The 20,423-nt window shown below is 38.3% G+C and overlaps 1 protein-coding gene across 1 annotated transcript in view; it reads right to left on the bottom strand.

The window, feature by feature from the left end:
- The window catches only part of OBI1 (ORC ubiquitin ligase 1), a 44,891-nt gene that overhangs the window by 9,167 nt on the left and 15,301 nt on the right, over positions 1–20,423 (bottom strand). The window contains exons 2-5 of the mRNA XM_006052219.3: positions 19,589–19,724; positions 17,383–17,474; positions 14,778–15,026; positions 11,184–11,272 (exon numbers count right to left, since the gene is read on the bottom strand). Of these exons, the coding sequence (XP_006052281.1) occupies positions 11,184–11,272; positions 14,778–15,026; positions 17,383–17,474; positions 19,589–19,724 (566 nt within the window). The remainder of the gene's footprint in view (positions 1–11,183; positions 11,273–14,777; positions 15,027–17,382; positions 17,475–19,588; positions 19,725–20,423) is intronic.

Genomic DNA, 20,423 nt, shown 5'->3' with positions numbered 1-20,423 from the left:
GTGAGCTGGAGATTCCTGAAGTCTGAAAATGCCTCTCTTTGATTCAGTTCAGTTCAGTCGCTCAATCGTGTGACTCTTTGTGACCCCAAGGACTGCAGCATACCAGGCTTCCCTTTCCATCACCAACTCCCGGAGCTTACTCAAACTCATGTCCGTCCATAGACTTGGTAACGGCATCCAACTATCTCATCCTCTGTCGTCCCCTTCTCCTCCTGCCTTCAATCTTTCCCAGCATCGGGGTGTTTTACAATGAGACAGTTCTTCACATCAGGTGGCCAAAATATTGGAGTTTTTCTTTGATTAGATGTAACTTAAGTGAGTAGTGTGTAATAGGAGCTCCTTGGGACCTGAGTTGGGCTAGAAGCAGGAAGGAAAGGAGAGGTCCCAGCATGTGCTTTGCCATGCGCATGTGTGGAGAGGATGGGGAGGGGCGTATTCCAGGGAAGGCGCACAGGGAGGGCCAGCACTGAGGCAGCTCCAGACTGTATCTGCTGGTGGGGGCCTTTCTCTCACCCGCTCCCAAAGACCTGTCTGTGTGTGACCCACATCTATTCTCATCCTTCTGGGTGTAACGGCAGGACTGGGGAGAGCGTTCTGTCTTTAAACTACAAGAGAAGCTTTGGGAAGTGCCCTAGACATTTTCAGCCACTGCTGAACCCAATGACTTGCCAGGGTTTCTTCAAGAGAGTTTTCTCTGTTTAAAATGAAAGACTCAGTTATGAAAATGCTACATTCCTTGAGACTTTGGTAATCATAAAAGTTACTATCTATGGCCAATCCTGTCACAATAGTTGAGTCCACAAAAATTTATTAAGCCACATGAAGCCTACTGAGAGAGAACTGGGAAAAAACCTTCCCTCCTGAGGACTCCAAACAATGTTTCTATTCCCTGGCCCAACATCCAAATAAACAAATAAAAGTGAACTCTGGGGATGGACATTACCAAAAGTGTAACAGGTAAATCTACAGCAGTGTAAGTGACGACTAACCAATGACGGTGACAGTAGCAGCAGCAGCCACACTTACTGAAGTTTACCTGTGTCAAGCACATTGCTATATGCTTGACATATACTGTCATGTCACCTTTGTGAAGCAAGATCTATGTTTCTTATTTTAAGGATGAAAAAACGAGATACTTAAAGCACTCGTCTCTTGTCCCAGGTAATACAGAAAGGAAGCAGCAGGAAGCCAAGTCTGTCTAAGTCCAAATACCATGTATGAAACCACGAGATGCCTGAACGTGAGACCCCTGCTTAAGTATTATCGGCACCTCTTTATACTATGATGTAGTAAAAATGCTAGCATGTCTACTGAGTGCCAAGTCTAGCACTGTTGTAATATTTATTAATACATACATTTGCTAATAGAAATATGGAGAGGAAATAACAAGATGTAGGAAGACATTCAGATCTGAATGCACAAAGCCAATAAACATTTATCAAACATCTATCATGTTCTAGACATTAAGTTCAAGAGAATTTTCAAGCTGCCAAAGATCATTTATTAAAATGGCCTTCCAGGAAACTGTAGCACAGATCAACCTGGCAAATGCCAACCCAAAAAGGGTGACTATTTTAACCAGAGATATATAAACTAAATTTGAACTAGAATCATAAACTGGAAGCTCCATCTTTAATTGTTCTATGTATAAAAAACATACATGATCTTCTTGTCTACCTGATGCACAATCAGCAGGCATTTTCAACTACAAAGAAACAAAGCTACTGATGAAATGAGCAAAATTTTAAATGCAAAAATTTTAGGACCTAAACATCACATAGTACTTACTTACACAGGGGTATAATAGGAATAAAAAACATAAGCTATGCTATACTGCATCTTAGTTTTATCCCCAAACAGAATGTGCTCCAATATTTGCAAGAATTAAAAAAAAAAAAAGCCACAGTTCCTCCCTAAAGACAGAGGTCAGCCCTTGCAGCCATTCCTTTTTCTTCCACCTCTCAAAAAATAAAGGCAGTGTCTGGATTTGCAAGTTTTCAAACACAGAACCAAATTTAAAATAATAGCTCATATTACTAACACGACTTTAAAGACAGCTTTTTTGTGTATGTTTATTTTATTAAACTAATCATGCATCTGCCACTTCAATTCTACCTAGAAATTCTTAATAGAGAACACTCAAGTGTTGGACAGTATATGCAAATTGAAAAGGAATAAGTTCCTTTTGTGGTAAGTCTCTAAAAAGGGCCATCCCACATCTGTATTTGCTGCCTGTGAAGATGGACTACTCTTTTTACTGTGAAATACATTACGTTCTATTTGATAAATGTATTTCAGTTCCATACAGGAATGCCCTAATTTTCTATCCTCTAAGAGCAGCCTTGAAGTTGACATGACATAAATGGCGATCCTAATCTTTCATGGAAGGAGAGAATCTTGAGACATGCTATTTCATATCTTTTTACAGTCCTCAGAGGAATAAAGGATTTCATACCTTTCCCCAAAGTATACTAACCTTAACAACAATAAAATCTCAATAGTATAAAAGAATACAACTGTGGTTGGGGGAAAAAAGCATACTTAAAAATCTCTGGACTAATACGATCTATACATTTGTCACTACAGTTAAAGCAATCTCTCTCTCTCAGCATGAGAAATAATATAAAACAAAATAAAACAAAAAACTGCGATCCAGCCACTGTAATTATTACTCAGAGACAGTTACTGAAGACTAATATATGCTAAGGGGTGATGAGGAAGAAAACAAAAGGACATTATCCTTGTTCTCAAGCAGTTCGTAATCTTTCTGACAACCTTACCGCTTAGTCATTAGCATGCACTGCAGGCTCCTAAAATATCTTATCAATACAATAAAGACAAGGTGACAGAAAACTGCAGTAACTGTCCACCCCCAATTAGCTGAATATCCAGAGAAGGGCCCCTCAGGCGGCTGAGGGGCCTGAGCACACCCAGCTGTCACAGTCTGGCCCCAGGGTATCATCAGGCTCCCCTGACAGTCTACAAGTTCCCCTTCCGGGAAAACCAAAGGGCATAGCAGAATCAGTCAGCAGATCAGGCTGGGGTCAAATACCAGGAATCATTGTGTTTGTCAGAGCAGAATCATGAGAAACAAAAAAGGCCAGAAAAGGTCAGGTAAGAGAGAACAGCCAAGGCCTGCAAGAGCAGAGGTGTTGCTGAGGAAGCTGAAAGCCAGGCGTGGTACTGGTGGCATGTCTTGAGACACAGTTGAGGAGGAGTTTAGAACTGTGAACTAGGAAGGGGCGCAGCTCACAGTCAGCATGGAGACGGGTAAGGGCAGGAAAACCTGTTCAACTGAGGAGGCTCAGACTCAAAATATAAGCCCTGACACTGTCTCCTCTTTTCCTCTTTCAAACTCTCAATCTCTAGGATGATTTTGGAAGACTTCAGGGAATCCCTCTGCTCTCCTCATTTGGAGAATGCCAGGAAACTCTCTCTGCCTTCTTAAACCCTATATACCTTAAGCTTCAAGAAAGCTCAAGTCTTAATTCCCGGTCAGTTCCCTCCAAACAGCAGTGTAAAGCATTAGAGTGTGAGAATGCTATGTCCTTTTGCTATGTCCCAGAGGGAAAACACACACACACACACACACACACTTATATAGATACACACTGAGTTCATCACACACACAAAAAGAGTCTTGGGAATTCCCTGGCAGTCCAGTGGTTAGAACTCTGTACTTCCATTGCAGGGGCATGGGTTCCATCCCTGGCCAGGGAATTAACATCCTGCAAGCCATGTGACATGGTCAAAAAAAAAGTCTTAATTCCAAGGAGATGGAAGATTAACTGAGCATGACAGTCATGGAACTGATAATCCTTAAAACAATACAATAAAAGAACAACAGGAAATCTTAAGAGAGTCTCATAGACAAAATGACAACTGGGCTCAGTCTCAAAGGATGGGTAGGGATTCATCAAGCTGAATAAAAAATGAAAGGCTAATGGAGAGGACCAGGGGCAAAGGAAAAGACATGAGCAAAGGTACATGTCACCACATGCAAATCCAGGCCCAGTGAGAAATTCATCAGGGCCACAGCAGCATACATGAAGAGGAAGGTTGGAGAGGAGCTAAGAAGGCCACGCTAAAGTCCTATCAGTAAAGAGGCTCATGTACTATACTAAGAAATCCGGCCTTCAATTTGCGAAAAATGGAAAATCTCCCAAGGTTATTAACAAGAGTGAGATGATCAAATTTATATTCTAGAATTCAGGCAACATACAGCAAATGCTCCAGAGCTGTGACAGGACAAGAGCAATGAGGCAGAGGGCTATTAAAATTGGCTAAGCATGAAATCACGTGGATCGAAACTAGTGGGAACAAGAAGAAGAGGCATTACACAGGAATTTAATAGATAGGATAGAATATACTGGACAATAAGGAATGGGATGAGAAGAAGCGGTGGAAAACGCAGGAAAGGAAGACTGAGGTTTTTATCTCGGGCAACCAGATAAGTAGTAAAGCCATTAACGAGGACAGAAACAAAGCGAGAGGATAAACAGTCTCTAGCGTGGGATGGATAATGGATCCAGTTATTTAGACACAAACCTCCACCAGTTCTCTGTGCTACGTGGTGTGCCAAGGACATACAATTATTTCATCTTCAAAGTGGTACATTATGCACATTTTACATTAAAAATTAATGGCTCCAACAGGTCAAGTAATTTATCAAGTGTTATTTATCTGTTTATTTAATTACTCAACAAGTATGTATCAGGTGCCTTTCAGGTGCTGGGGTTTTGCAAGTGAAGGAGATGGGCAGCAAGGCTAGAATCAAGTCATATAGGCTTCATTCAGATTTCATGTCACCTGAAGAGTTATTAGAAGAGTTATTAGAGAACAAGCCTTCTGTACTTCAAGTTAGTTGATTTGAAATATTTAAGAATTGCTAACAATGTATTTCGGAGAAGGCAATGGCACCCCACTCCAGTACTCTTGCCTGGAAAATCCCATGGATGGGGGAGCCTGGTAGGCTGCAGTCCATGGGGTCACTAAGAGTCGGACACAACTGAGTGACTTCACTTTCACTTTCATGCATTGGAGAAGGAAATGGCAACCCACTCCAGTATTCTTGCCTGGAGAATCCCAGGGACGGAGAAGCCTGGTGGGCTGCCGTCTATGGGGTCGTACAGAGTCGGACATGACTGAAACGACTTAGCAGCAACAATGTATTTGCAAACATTAGTGCGGAGTAAATTAAATTTCCTGTTGAATATTTTCAAGCATTCACCTCATAAAGCCACGGTTAAATGTTAAAGAAAGGGAAGGAACGAAGGGAGGGAAGGAGGGAGGGGAAGCTAGGAAGAAGTGGCCCTCTGCTTCTGCACCTTCTACTTCCTGACTCAGTCTTAACTGCAGTGATAAAATCATGGCACGGTGAAGCAATACAGCATAAGATTATTAGCAGACTCTGGAGCCAGACTCTCCAGAACTGAACTCTGGCTTTGTGTACCTTCTAGCATTGTGATTTGGGGGAAGATATTTAAACTTTCTGTACTTCAGTGTTTATCTTGTGAAATGGAGCTAGTAGTAGTACCTATCTAGTAGGTGGGTGAGGTGGTTAAATGAGTTAAAGCTTGAGATATAATAGAGCCCATAGTTAATGCACAACCAATGTTACAGTATTACCTGTCTTCTTAGCCCTTATTACTGTCTGAAATTACTTGTTTGTTTAGTTGCTTGATCTCTTGTTCTGTCTTCTCCATTCTAAACTCCACAAGAGAAAGGTCATGGGGACAACTTCAGAGGACTGCTTTAGATGGAATGATCAGGAAAAGCCTCTCTGAATCTGATAATGGGAGAGAGCCATATAAAGATGTGGACATTCTAAGAGAGGGAAAAAATTCTAGCATGTTTTAGAAACAGAAGGTGGCCAGTATGGCTAGAGCAGGATAAGCTATGGGGATGAGATGGAATAGGCAAGCATCGTGACTAGCTGGCAAAGTGTCCAGATTGTATTTTAGGAAAACACTGGACAGTTTCAGATAAGAGATTTAATAGCGTGATTTACACTTCATAAAAAACCATTTTGAGTATAGCAAAAATTGAATTGGGCAGGGGAAGGAGAGAGTAGAAGAAGGGAAACTTGAATCCAGGTAGTCTGTCTCCAGAATTAGGCATTTATTTAACTCTTGTGCTTTGCAGTGAATTTAAGGTACAGGATCTTGAGTGAAAGTATAAAATAGACAGATGGAAACATGAATCTACAGTTTCGGAGAAAAGGCAAGGCCAATGATTTAGATTTTATTTTGTAATCGTTGACATAGTAAGAAAATGATTATTAAAGCCATGGGAGCTGATGAGACGGCTCAAGGAACGCACAAACACAGCAAGAGGGGAAGAACGAACAGCTTATGATTTATGAAGTCTATTCTGTCCTCCTCAGAACACTTCTTTTCGTGTCCTAATAGAATACTGATCACCACCCAGGAGTATCTGGAGCATTCATCTTCCTCCAGAAGTTGCTGCTACCTGCTACCTGCTAAGTGGCTTCAGTTGTGTCCGACTCTGTGCGACCCCATAGACAGCAGCCCACCAGGCTCCTCTGTCCCTGGGATTCTCCAGGCAAGAATACTGGAATGGGTTGCCATTTCCTTCTCCAATGCGTGAAAGGGAAGTTGCTGAGGCATGGGTAAAAACTGGTCCATAATGATAAGTCTTAGGGTTGCTGGGCAGTAAAAATGATGCTTGCAGGGAAACACTATCAAACCCACAGGTCTCACTAAAGATACAATAACATTACCAAATACATAATTATAGAATGGAAAGCCATTATTAATCCAATTATAACCAAGTTTGATTTAAATGACCTATGCAATTCTATGTATACAAAATTTTGTATATGTACATATATATTTCATACCCTACACTATTAACATAAGTTAGAAGCTAAGGGCATGGGCCAGCTGCTCTGTTTAAGCCTCAAAATAGGTGGCAACATGACACAAACTTTGCCCAGTGAGACTAGAGCAAAAAGAATGGCACAACTGAACAGAGCAACCTCAGAGAGAGGGCATAATACTTTCAAATGCTTTACAAGTCATTAATAAGCTTCATAATATTTGAAGCTAAAAAATCAAGAGGAACTCCTAACTCTATCAAGGACAAATATATCCAAACTTCTAGGCACAGTTTAGGAATATGAGAAATGCAGTTCTACCTTCCTTCAGCTTCTTGTTTTTGTTTCTTACTATGTGGAGGTGTGACACTCTTGGGATCCCCCATTAAATGGGAGATGGAGAAGAGGAAGAGGAAAAATGACTAAATTTCTTCATTAAATCTTTGGCAAAATGGAAGGGGAATTCTCTCAGGAGCTACATTTTTATTCATTTACTCAACAGATATATACTAGGAGCAGAACTCTATAAAATGCATGGCTATAATAGTGAATAAAACTATAGCCCTCACTCAGAAAAATATGAAATAAGTAATAGTTGTTCAGTCACTAAATCATGTCTGACTCTTTGCAACCTCATGGACTGTAGCACTCCAAGTTTCCCCGTCCTTTACTATCTCCTTGAGTTTGCTCAGATTCATGTCTATTAAGTTGGTGATGCTATCTAACCATCTCATTCTCTGTCACCCGCTTCTCCTCCTGCCCTCAAATCTTTCCCAGCATCAGGGTCTTTTCTAACGAGTCAGCTCTTCACATCAGATGGCCAAAGTATTGGAGCTTCAGCTTCAGTCCCTCAAATGAATATTCAGGGTTTAATTCACTGGAATAGTTACACAAAACTTTAATATTCATCGAAATAATTACACAAAACACTAATTATTAGTAATTGTGATTATGTGCTAAAAAGGGAAAGTACAAGATAGTAAGGGGAACCTAACTTTAAGGGTCAGAAACAGAATTTGCATGGTTCAAAGCATCTAGGATACTGTCAAGAAAATAAACTTTCAGTATTTCTGGGCTGGCTGGGAGAATGGCTTTTCTTCACATACCAGTCTTGCAAACTAAAAGACATTATCACCCCCTCTTGAGTTCCGAATATCAAATCTGATTCTCTTAGAAGTCCATGTTAGAGAAAACTGAAAGGGCAGGCAGATGGTTTTCTTCAGGTAAAACAAATTAGAAGAGAGAGACTAATTCAGGAAGTGGCTACATCAAGTCAAAGAAAAAGTTGCATTTTTCTGGACCACCAGTTTAGCTATCAGGATAATGAAGTTTTGACAAAGAACAGAATGGATATTATTGAAATCCAGAAGAGTATGCTTAGTGGGATAGCTGCCACACTGCACAAAAGGGTTTCCAAGCTAAAGTTGAAAAAGGAAAAATATCCAGGTACACATTGAGATTAAATATAATGGAGGGTAAAAGACTAGAAAAACAATAGCAGAGGAGATAAATGATAATCCAGATTTCATTTTAAAGATTATACCACTGTTTTTATACAATACTATTTACTTGAAATCAATGTAAATGTCTAAGTCCCCTTTGTTCACACTGGACTGTAGTCTAGTTTTGGGGCAACAGCATGCTATTTGCTTGAGTGTCCTAAAAGGGGGGCTTCTCAGGTGGCGTAGTGATAAAGAACCCGCCTGCCAATGCAGGAGACATGGAGATGCGGGTTCAATCCCTGGGTCAGGAAGATCCCCTATAGGAGGAAATGGCAACCTGCTCCAGTATTCTTGCCTGAGAATCTCCATAGACAGAGGAGCCTGGTGGGCTACAGTTCATGGGGTCAGAGAGAGTTGGACACAACTAAGCAACAGAGCACCCCGCAAGTCCTTAAAATAAATACCTTCTGCCATGGACTGAATTGTATTCCCATTCTCCCCCACCCCCCCACCAAATTCATTTGTTGAAGCCCTAACCCTCAGCATGACTATATTTAGAGACAGGGTCTTTAGGAGGTAATTAAAGTTAAATGAGACCATAAAGAGGAGGCCTTAATCTAACAGGACTGGTGCCCCATAAGGAGAGAGACCAGAGTACACACTCTCTCTCTGACATGCAAAGACACAGTGAGAAGGCGGCTGTCTGCAAGTCAAAAAGAGAGCCCTTGCCAGAAACCTAAACTGCTGAACCTTGACCTGGGATTTCTAGATTCCAGAACTATAAGCAAATAAATTTCCAATGCTTAAGCCACCCTGTCTATATATTTGTTATGGCAGCCCAAGCTAACAAATATACCTTCCTAATTTTTTTCCCGTTCTAGTATCTAAATTTTAAAGCTCTCTTCTGCCTGATTCATAGAGTATGTCTGAACAACCTGAAAGATACATTAGACACTCAGGCCACGTATATAAAAAGTACACCTTGACAACTAACCGAGTAGAGGAGAAAAGTAATTTGTCAAGACACTTCCTAATCAAGGAAATGAAGTGGAACGGATGGCTTCCGTTTGCTTGCATTTACTTCTGAACTCTCGAAATTTCATACTGTTTTCACAATAAAAACAGGAGCGCTCCTCAAGTGAACCAGATTTGGGTATTTTCAGCTGTGGTCAGCTTCTCTCTGCCTCCCACTAGGGCTTGGTGATGCAGAGGTAAACAGGGCTATAAATCAAATGCTATACTTTTAATACCTCAACACACTGCACATTGATCTGGAACAGGGGTCAGTTCAAATCGTTTTTTAAGTGAACCTGTTCCCTTGCCCTGAAGGGAAGCAATGGAAGCTAAAGACAGCAAATCACAAAGTTATATGAGATTCAGAAGTGTGACTGCTTGTGAAAACAGACAGAGGTGAGGTTTCTTTAGGTGAGATTCTTCAGTTGCTTATCAGGTAGGAATCAAGGATATTTAAAAACACACATCCTGGTGGCTAGTGCTAAATCTGAAGTCTGGTGGGCAACTTTTCAAGAAATAAAAGCTACGAACAAAATGGCTTTAGTTCCATTCAGCCTGCTGTGGGAAATGGCTAATGGATAAACATTATTATGACTGGCAAGGCGAGCTGCCAATAAATAAGAAGAGCAGAGATTCAAACCACCATATATTAACGGCAACACTTCCTAAGCTTATTTCACTAATTCATCAAAGTAGGACATTATCTGAAGTGAAAAGAAAAATGAGCTTGGAGAGCACAGGGGAAGGAACTATTTAAAAGTAAAAGCTATGCTTCTTTCTCTATTGGTTAGTTATCTCTGCTTTGAGTAATTATGGTTTACTTCTACCATTTCCTGATACCACAGTTGGTTTTACTGAAGGCAATATTTTCTCCTTTTCAAATGACAAGTAGAGAACTACTTCTGGTAGGATAAATTTCCAATGTTTGTTTATGCCTTTCTTGTCTTTTTCCATTAGGAGAAAATGGCTGGACAGGAAGAAAGTGTGGAGTTCTGATATGCCACTCCTCAGAGGGATGGGGGGGTCACATTTTCTTTTCACTTGTAATTTTTTTTTCCCCTAGAACAATAACAACCTCAAGTGCAGTCTCTCATCTTCTCTTAATCTTCAAGTCTTAATTCTCAACTGTTTCTTAGCATTTTAAACTAACTGTTCAAAATTTTGCAATCTTGTATCTTTTGGAATGGAGTGAAAATATCCCCATCATCAAAGAATTCATTTAATTGCACAGTTCAAATCAGTACAAAATTCAACAAATGAAGCCTTAAATTCTATTTCGGACAGGCTTTTTAGGGTAATGGGGAGTGTAACAGCTTTCAGTGTGATGTGACAGAGCACAGCTCTGGGGCTGGACTACCTGGGTTCGAATCCTATTTCCACCACTTACTAGCTGTGAAGATTTAGAAAACTTAATTTGATCTCTATACCTCCATTTTATCATCTGTAAATGGAGAATAATAGTAGTTCTATGTCACAGGTTGTTGTACATGGTAAAGACAAAGCAATGGATGAATTTTAACTATCATTAAGATTATTTCAAAAAATGTCCAAAAGGCATCATATTAGTCTCCCTATTCTTTGTTAGGATCATTAAACAGTTATATGTAAAACCAAGTGGAGGCTCACCAGTCTTAGGTCACGTAAAACAAACCTCTTGATAATTAGGTAAGGAAAAAGGATAAGAAGGAAATCCTTTCTTCCGACATTAGCATTAACTGAGACTAAGATTTTACCAATAACCTAAGTATACACTTGACATTTACAGGTAAGACATTCTACTTAAACTCACATGTTTCAACAAAGAATCCAATGAAAAATATAATGTAACAGCAGCTTATTCTAAAACATTGACATAACCTGAAATACTGCTCTATGAGCAAAATACATACTTCTGAGGTGATCTGTTATCAACTTCAGCTTTCAGTCGCAAATTCTCCCTCACCAGGCCACCATTTTCCAATTTCAATTTTTTATTTGCCTTAAAAAAAAAGTGTTGAAAATAATTAAGCACACGTTAAAAACAAATGTGTAAAAATTATGACATGAGCCATCTGTATTTTTCAGAGCAACAGTATGAAAAAACTGAATACTAGAGCATGTCTTCAGAAACTTAAAACCACCATTGGGAGTGACTTGGGAAACTGAACATGATCACACATTTTAATCCAAATTCCCCAAGCACTTTGCAAATATTCTATCCAGGGAAATAAACGGAGCTATGTTAGTTAGCTTAGAGTCGTTAAGGGACTAAACTAACGGCAAATTTTTTTTTCCTTTTTCATATAACTGAATACTCTAAGCATGGTAACAATATACCACATGCAATTATTCACAAAACTAATGGTTAAGTATCTTGCATTATGAGATTGATTTTTGGTTGCTATTTTAAAAGTTTTTAGTGATAACATATCCAATATCATTAAACTACTTGCCTGCTTCCTTCAAAATGGCTTTCCCAAATGCTCTGGCTCACAACTTCTTGGATCAATATTTTCTAATAAGTATGGATTCTCTTTTGATTTTTTTTTTAATCGCAAGTATGATTTCCTTCTTTGAGTTGCATGATACCTAAAAACTGCCTGACAAAATATTTATTGCTAGAAAATCTAGAGGGTCAATATTGATCCTGCTGCTGCTGCTGCTAAGTCGCTTCAGTCGTGTCTGACTCTGTGCGACTCCATAGACAGCAGCCCACCAGGCTCCCCCGTCCCTGGGATTCTCCAGGCAAGAACACTGGAGTGGGTTGCCATTTCCTTCTCCAATGCATGAAAGTGAAAAGTGAAAGGGAAGTCACTCAGTCGTGTCCGACTCTGCAATCCCATGGACTGCAGCCCACCAGGCTCCTCCGTCCATGGGACTTTCCAGGCAAGAGTACTGGAGCGGGTTGCCACTGCCTTCTCTGAATATAGATCCTGGGCAGCCCCAAAAGTAGAGTGTCTGTTGTAGAATCTTCTTAGAAGTGACTTCTTTTAAATCTGCTAGTCATTGTTTCTGAATTCCAACAAAAAATAAGACTCCCTAGGCTAGGAACCAATCTCACTAACCTAGCAAGAGAAATTCATTGTCTGACTATTAACATTCAAAGTGTCAGAACAACTGTCAACAAAAAGGTTTAAACTAAGAAAATCTGAATATAGATTTTAAAAATCTGACCAATAATTTCTAGAATTCTTGACTATATTACTTGCCCATCCACACACAAATGCCCCAAGAGGGTGACAAGAGAAGTAGGACGGAGGACACTCTTTTCAACACCCAATCTCACTCTCTCAGATGTATCCAGGTTCCTTTTGGATTCTGAGTACCTGCTTATCTTCATGGATGCAAACCAACCAGGACTGTGTAGAGTTAATTCTTTAAGTGACTGATAAACACCATTACTGCCCCTCTGAAGACATAGGAAAGGTAATATAGTTCTTCATACACAAACAAACACACACACACACACACACACACACACAATGAATTAAGCCCTCAAGCATAGCACTGTAAGAGGAGGCACTTAGTGAATGCTTTCTGATGATGAATGACAAGCTTAAATTAGAACCTCATTTGATTTCTTTTCCCCATCCCCCTTGACAAGGTCTCTCACCAGTCCTGAGGCTTTCTAAGATTCTCTTTATGGGCTGGCTAACCCTCAATTATCAGAGATATTTTCAAGTTCAGAACTGGATGGGTAAAGTTACAAAGGGGAGAGTCCTGCCTATTTGTTGCAACTAAGAGAGTAATAAAGACTTCAGCTAACTATTATACTTTGCAATCTCAACATTGGCTTCATAATGGTTCAAAACTCACTTGTCTTGGAAACATGAGGAAAAAAGTCCATTTCACTTAATCTAGGTAGTCCTTTATTCTGAATCTTCAGCATTCCTATATTTGTTTTATAATATGCTGTTATTTTGTATTTTGCATTCAAGTTTTGCCTCTGCAGTCCATTTTTTTTAGTTTATGTTCCAGTTTATTGCCTAGTTCTACCTAATTCCTTCACTAGGTATTCAAAATGGGCTTTTCAAGTATCTCAAATAATTGTGAGGTCTCAAGGTAACTTTGGGTATTGAATTTAACATATGATCTTTAAAAGAACAAAGAAAAACTGTATTTTATGTACTTTCCTTTTACATACATCCCTTATACCACTCTCTTTTTTTCCTTATACCACTCTTATAAACTCAGAGTTTTCATACATATCTTCATGCTCTAAGAAGCATTTATTGCCAAATATTTTAATGAAATTCAATAATATAAAAGAAACCATACAGAACTTGCTGATAGTTCAAGGACAGTTAATGAGGACATGGCTGATTGATAATCACTGTGACTTCTCAGCTACCTTTGCTTTCCATGTCCTCTTCTCTTCTCAAACTAACACGGTAATGGTGGCCACTATAAACCAAAGGAACAACACACTTCCCCTAGACTTGTAGCAAACTCAGTGCAATTACATCCCTAGTTTCTTTTTTCTCTTAAAGCACTATGTTCCCAACTTTGTCTCATCTTGGCCTTCCTGAGCCCAAATGGCATTTATTTTATACGTGGGTATGCAATTCGACTTAGTATTCACACTAAATTGCAGATAATTCTCTGCTACTTCATCTCATTGAGGATCAGAGAGCCAGTATGTGGCAGCGCATCTCTAAAATATGTAGAGCACTAATGATTTCAGGAGGTGGAAGTCAGCAGTTCAGCACAGTAACAGTATTTTAAGAGAATGCAGATAGGTTGAATAGGGGGCTATGAACCTGGATACCACAAACCCATCTCTGTTCAGCACAACAGGCCTCCACTGTGGATAAACCTGAAGCCAAGACAAAAGGCTAGTCCCTCTGGCCAGCACAGCTCTACATCAAATGCTGATGCCATGGATTTCATCTCCTTTCCTAGACTGGAAAATCCTAGAGGTCTACCCTTTTCACCTATGCTTTATCTTCTTGTGTGGATGAATAACTGAAAAAATTAAATTGCCTCTCAATATTCTTTTGCGTGGAGTAGTCTAAAGCCATCACTCACAGTTCTCTTGGAATTAGTAAGTCTTTAACTATTTACAATATTAAAACTTCAGAGAAAGGGAGTGCTAGAAAAAAGATGGTCCAAACCTTCCATTTTATAGGTAGGGAAATGGACAGGTCTGTCTTTATGCATATTTGGCAGTTACTGACATAAGCTTTTTAAAAAAAGGAAGCCAAATCACAAAGAGGGGGAAATAGAAACACATCCTTTAAACTGATGTCGTTCTTCCACAAGAAGATGTAAACTCATACAGAGGCACTACAAAGTCTCCAATTACAGTCACAAATAGGACTACCTGATATTTCTTGGCAGCTAATAAGATTTAAGGAGAAAAAGTTTTCTTATTGTTTATAAATGCTCACCCAGGGATTTGTCCTTTCTCCCCAAATCTTCTAAAGGATGACTCAAAATAGTATGGCTATTTATTCTTTTGAAGGTACTTAAAATACTACAGAATTTTAAACACAACAACTTACCTCTTTGAGCTTATCCACATCATCTTTCACTTTTTCATAGATTTCATTAGCTGTTCTAAGCCTTTTCTTCCACTCTGCTACAGTTTCTGGGTCAATTTTACTTGGATTATCTGCAACTGGAAGTTTATCTTCATTCTGGTTGCCCTGCATCAAGGTTAAAGGATCCAGAATAGTCTTGATCTGTGATTCCAAGCTGAGGTTTTTACTCTTAAGCTCGTCTACCTCTTTCTGCAGACAATCTATTTCATCCTGAAAAAGCATTGCACAGCCATCAGGTAGACACAGACACTAAACACATACACACGCTAGAGTGAAGTCGACGTGTTTTCAAAATTTACATTAAAAATCCTGTAGATACATAGATTCTTTATGTATCAGAATAACTTTGTAGACAGAAAGTCGTCACACATAGCTGAAATTCTCAAAATGTATTTTGACTGATAAAAATTGGCACCTCTATTGCTTTTAATTCAATGATCGTTCGTGATTTAAAAAGACAAAAATGTCAAATCTTTAATCCCATTTAAAATATTCAGAAAATTTGAAAAGTCACATGAATTCAACAAGGAAGTAGATTCCTCAGAAGAAAATTCTGAGGCATGTTTAATTCCTTTAGGCATTTGGAGACTGCAATGGCACCCCACTCTAGTACTCTTGCCTGGAAAATCCCATGGATGGAAGAGCAGCCTGGGGTCGCGAAGAGTCGGACACGACTGAGCGACTTCACTTTCACTTTTCACTTTCATGCATTGGAGAAGGAAATGGCAACCCACTCCAGTGTTCTTGCCTGAAGAATCCCAGGGATGGTGGAGTCTGGTGGGCTGCCGTCTATGGGGTCGCACAGAGTCGGACATGACTGAAGCGACTTAGCAGCAGTAGCAGCAAGGTGCATTTAAAAATACAGTTTTGATCAAGGTAATCTGTAGTTTTGGCTGACGTCTCTTTTTTGCTTCATATAGAAGTAAAACTATATACCATGTCCTTTCACCTTCCACATCAGAATAATACCTGTTATTTTGAACTCTTCTACATTCTAGCTCTTTAACTATCGCTGTGACTATTTCAAATATTAGTTTTCCCCATGTAGAACCACCTTGAATCCAGCAATGAAACATTTGGGGCTAGAACTCTCTTCTGTGATACCATTTATTCATCTATAATGAATATTTCACATTAAACTAAAATTGTTAGGAATTCTGTTCTCAGAAAATAACTTCAACATGCCAGCAATCTCCTAAAGCATTAATTTGATTAGTATCTAAGTGTGATAAATATTAATTACATAAATAAGAATACATTTTAGTTTTAACACAGATAGAACTATTTACTATTTTAAATTATGTTTTGAGTTAAATGCATTATAAAATGAGAAAAGAGCTTTACTTGTTTGAATAAATTAATGAATAAATATAAACAAGAAAACACATATGAATGAACATTTATTCAGTCATTTATCTATGCCCTATTTCAAAAATTTTTTGAAGCAGCTGAACTGGTTTCCATTTATGTAGTGTAATTTAAAGATATTTTGTGTCAAAGGAAGAGAGCAATATTATCCCATTTAGTCAATATAAAATGACAACTGGACTTAATGTTTATTCAAAAGTATATATATCCATTAGCATGAAGCTAATTTAGAAAAAATTCTATCACCATGTCAAATCACCTACATGTCAAATCACATGCAGAAAACAACTGCATGATCTCACATATATGTGGAATCTAAAGAGTCAAACACATAAAAGCAGAGTTAAACAGTGGTTACCAAGCATGGAAGGTGGGGGAAATGGGGAGGTGGGAGAAACAGGAAGATGGTTAAAGGGGTACAGAGTTGCAGCTAGAGATAGTCTAGAGACCTCCTGTATAGCATGATGACTACAGGTAATAATATTGTACTATCTACTGGACACTGCTGAGTAGATTTCAGGTGCCCTCACCACACACACACACAGAAAAAGTAACTATGTGAGGAGATGGCTATGCTAATTAGTTTGACTGAAGTCATCACTTCACCATGTATATCAAAACATGTTTTACACCTTAAATATACATAATTTTTTTAAAACATGTTTTAAAAATTCAACAAACAATTAAAAAATGTTTTTTAAAACATGCAAAAAAAACAAAAAAAAAGAATTAAGCAATAGCATATCTCAAACCAAAATCTCTTTGTCAGTAGCTGACATAAGTATATTTTCTTTACCAAAACTTATCAGACTTATAATTAGCAGTGAATTTACAGGTAGAAACAAAGACAGAATGAAGGTTATAGTACTTGTTTGCATTCATAATGCCTCATGGGGTTGGAAGACTGACTTCTACATGAGAGTTTCCTTTATCTCCCAACTTCTTGAGGGAGCAACTTAAAAAATGATGTTTCTGTTGAGCACAAATTTAAAATTAAAAGCAAGAAAAAGAGGAAATGTTTCCATCTGTTTCCCTATTTGAAACAGGAAAAGAAAAAAGAATTTATCAAATAAGATATTTTTAAACTGGCATTTAACATAAGATTTCACTGGATACTTACTCTAAGAAGTCCAGACTGATAGCTCAGTTTTACCTAGAATTCAATGCTGTCATTATTTAACATTTACTTAGTATTTACCTCATATTCTTTGTGGAGTAATTCAAGTCTGGTTTTCCGAAGATGCTTCCTGACTGTATGGCTTAGCATAGGTTCACTTTCACTTGTTCCTCCTATAGGACAAAAAAAAAAAAAAAAAAAAATCTAACCTTTCTATGTAGACTCTAGCTTAATTTCTATCCTTTTTCTTACATCCTCTTTGTGCTGCCATGCTTTTCTGTACTTCAATTCTGAGAAAAAATAAGTAAGTAACACCATCAGAAATACTTTCAGTAAAATATCATGTTATGTTTACTTACCTGTGTATCTTATTAAACTCAATGAAGGCAAAGGCTATATTTATTAACTCATTTGAACTATTGCAAATTTTGAATACCATACAACTGTTAATAATAAAATCAGTGATTACATCTAACCAATAAGCTGTATAATTAAAATATTATTTGTTGTATAAATCAATATTATCTATATATAATTATCAAATATATTATCTTATATGTCACATATATGATATACATATTATAATATATATTACTATAGCCAATGTATTCAAATATATATAGTTACTAGTAACACAACTGAAAAGATGAATGTGTCTTTTCACTGATTCTAACAACCCAGTTACGATGGATTATAAATCACAGCATTAATTGTATGCCCACAATACCTCACATATACACACTCAAAATGTATTCTTCCTGAGAGCTCTTCACTTATCCTGTGGTTACTTTCTTTGTACTTCTTAGCATCATGATAACAAAGGCATTTACAAACGTTCTTTTTCACAGGACTCCATCCAAATACAAGGATGGATAAACCATTTTACTTCAGAGAATTTATGAAATATCATTTAGATACAAATGAATGAAGAAAGAAGGGATGTGAAAAGAAGCTGGGAAAAAAACATTTAAATTATTTTAATCAACAAAGCTCATAGTCTGCAAGGAAAGACCTGACTCCTAGTAAAGATCAGTGCAGATGAAAAAGCAGAGGCCGAGAGATTAACACTCCAGTTTGCAGCACAGCACAGAAATATTCCTCTATAAGACTTCACCCAGGTACCCAAGAGAGAAACCTTGGAGCCACCTCCGATTCCCTTTCAGATTGCTTAGTTTCAAAGTTCCAGTGGTTCTTCTTTCGTTCTAGCATATATATCTTCCTTTCTATTATAAAAACTTTATATAAGTCCATTTTCCCTAATTTGGGACTATTACAAAGACAAAAGGTTTTTTTCCCAATGATTCATGCTCTCATCAATTCACTTTCAATTTTTCCTAAAGCAGAAACAAATAAAAATCATTTTAGCAATCTAAAAGAAATAGCACTATAAAAGCTCTTTAAATGTTTCATTTTCCAAGAATCTTCCAGTTCAAGTTTTATCCCTACCACCTTCCCCACCCCACTTTACCTACATGACTGTAGCACTGAATGTTCTTTTTCATGCCCTTAATCCAGACTCACATTCTCCCTCACCTGGGCAAGAGCCTGACCTACTCATGTCCTGATTCTCCCCTGAAGCCCAAACTATGTATCATCACCTGAGCAATATTCCTAGTACACACTTTGGATTATGCCATTCCCCTGCTCAAAACCATCATGCCCACCTTACCCTTCTCACCCATACAGCAACTCCCTGATTCAGTCTGTCACTCAAGATGCTCTGCGCTGAAGTCTTAATTTACCTTTTCAGCTTTATTTCAACAGTCAGACCCAACTAGACTTTCCTGTTTCCCAACTGCAGTGAATGCTGCTCCCTCTACAAGAAATGGCCTCTCTCACCTTTACCAACTGAAAATTTATCTATCCTTAAATCTTAGAGGCCACTGCTGCATGAATCCCTTCTCCATGTTCCTAGCTGAACTAGCTTGTTTGAACTCTGTGGGCCTTTTTGTTTGTCTGCTTTTTAAACTGTTGGCTGCAGTTAAGAACTGGTGCACCCATATAAATAAATAAATAAATATTAAACAAAACAAAACAAAACAAAACACTTCATCCATATGGACAGCCTCTACCAGAATCAAAGTTCCAGAAGGCTCTGTGATTTCTCACAGTGCTTCATGCTCCTCAGTTGCTCCACTTATATACATTATGCCAAATGACCAATCCACCCAGTATGATACTGGCAAAATAACACCACCAAAAGTTGTCCATTTCAGTTTTCCTCCAGACAGACACTATTTAAACACTTTTAAATCAGTTTCTATGTGTTTTTACAATAGACCCTTACCAATAATTTCTTTGCAAGGATTTTCAGGAGTGATGGGGACTCTGCAGGCTGGACATTGGCTATTATTCTTCAACCACAAGTCGATACAAACCGAACAAAACACATGGTTGTTGATGCATATGACAGGTTGGCGTACCTTTGAAAAAGGAAACACTGCTTTTAGTACAGGGCAACAGTCATAACCAGAATCTCAACAGGTTTAGCTTAGAGCAAACAAATCGCTGCTCTAGAGTACAGCAGCAGGTGCTTTAAGAGGCCATATCTAGTATTCATAAAAACTGCTTCTGCTACCACACTGTTTCTTACACACGTGTGACAGTTACTAGCTTACATATCTGGTCATAGAGATGGAAACTTTTGATACATTAAGAAATGGTTTTATTTTGTTCCAAATCACACTTACTGCCAAAGAGAAAATGCATTTTGTTCCACTAAGGCTGGGGCAATTTTTCTTCAACTGTTCTAGTCAAGGATTATAAAATGTCAGGTCTAGAAGGTTCTTTGAAGATTATTTAGTCCAGTCATCCATATAATGTTTGAAATCCTTCCCTCAATTCATTCCACTATATTACAGAGCAATAGCAATCAACAATTTAGCACTGGCGTCTTACAAGAATGCCCTCGAAACCAGAGGCACGAAAGTTAAAACAACCCTAAAAGACAGGACATACACTCAAGTGGTTTATAATCTAAATAGCAAACAATGCTGACAGAAATACTGACGTACATCAAATAAATCAATCTTTGACTCAATGTAATCAAGTACAAATACTTTACATTTATATTGTCTTATATTTTACAATGAGTTTCCCATGCATATCCTCTCTGTCTACTC

Source organism: Bubalus bubalis, chromosome 13 (genome assembly GCF_019923935.1).
Source record: "Bubalus bubalis isolate 160015118507 breed Murrah chromosome 13, NDDB_SH_1, whole genome shotgun sequence".
NCBI classification, from domain to species: domain Eukaryota; kingdom Metazoa; phylum Chordata; class Mammalia; order Artiodactyla; family Bovidae; genus Bubalus; species Bubalus bubalis.
Note: the sequence above shows the minus strand (reverse complement) of the source record. Positions and strands in the feature narration are given on the sequence as shown.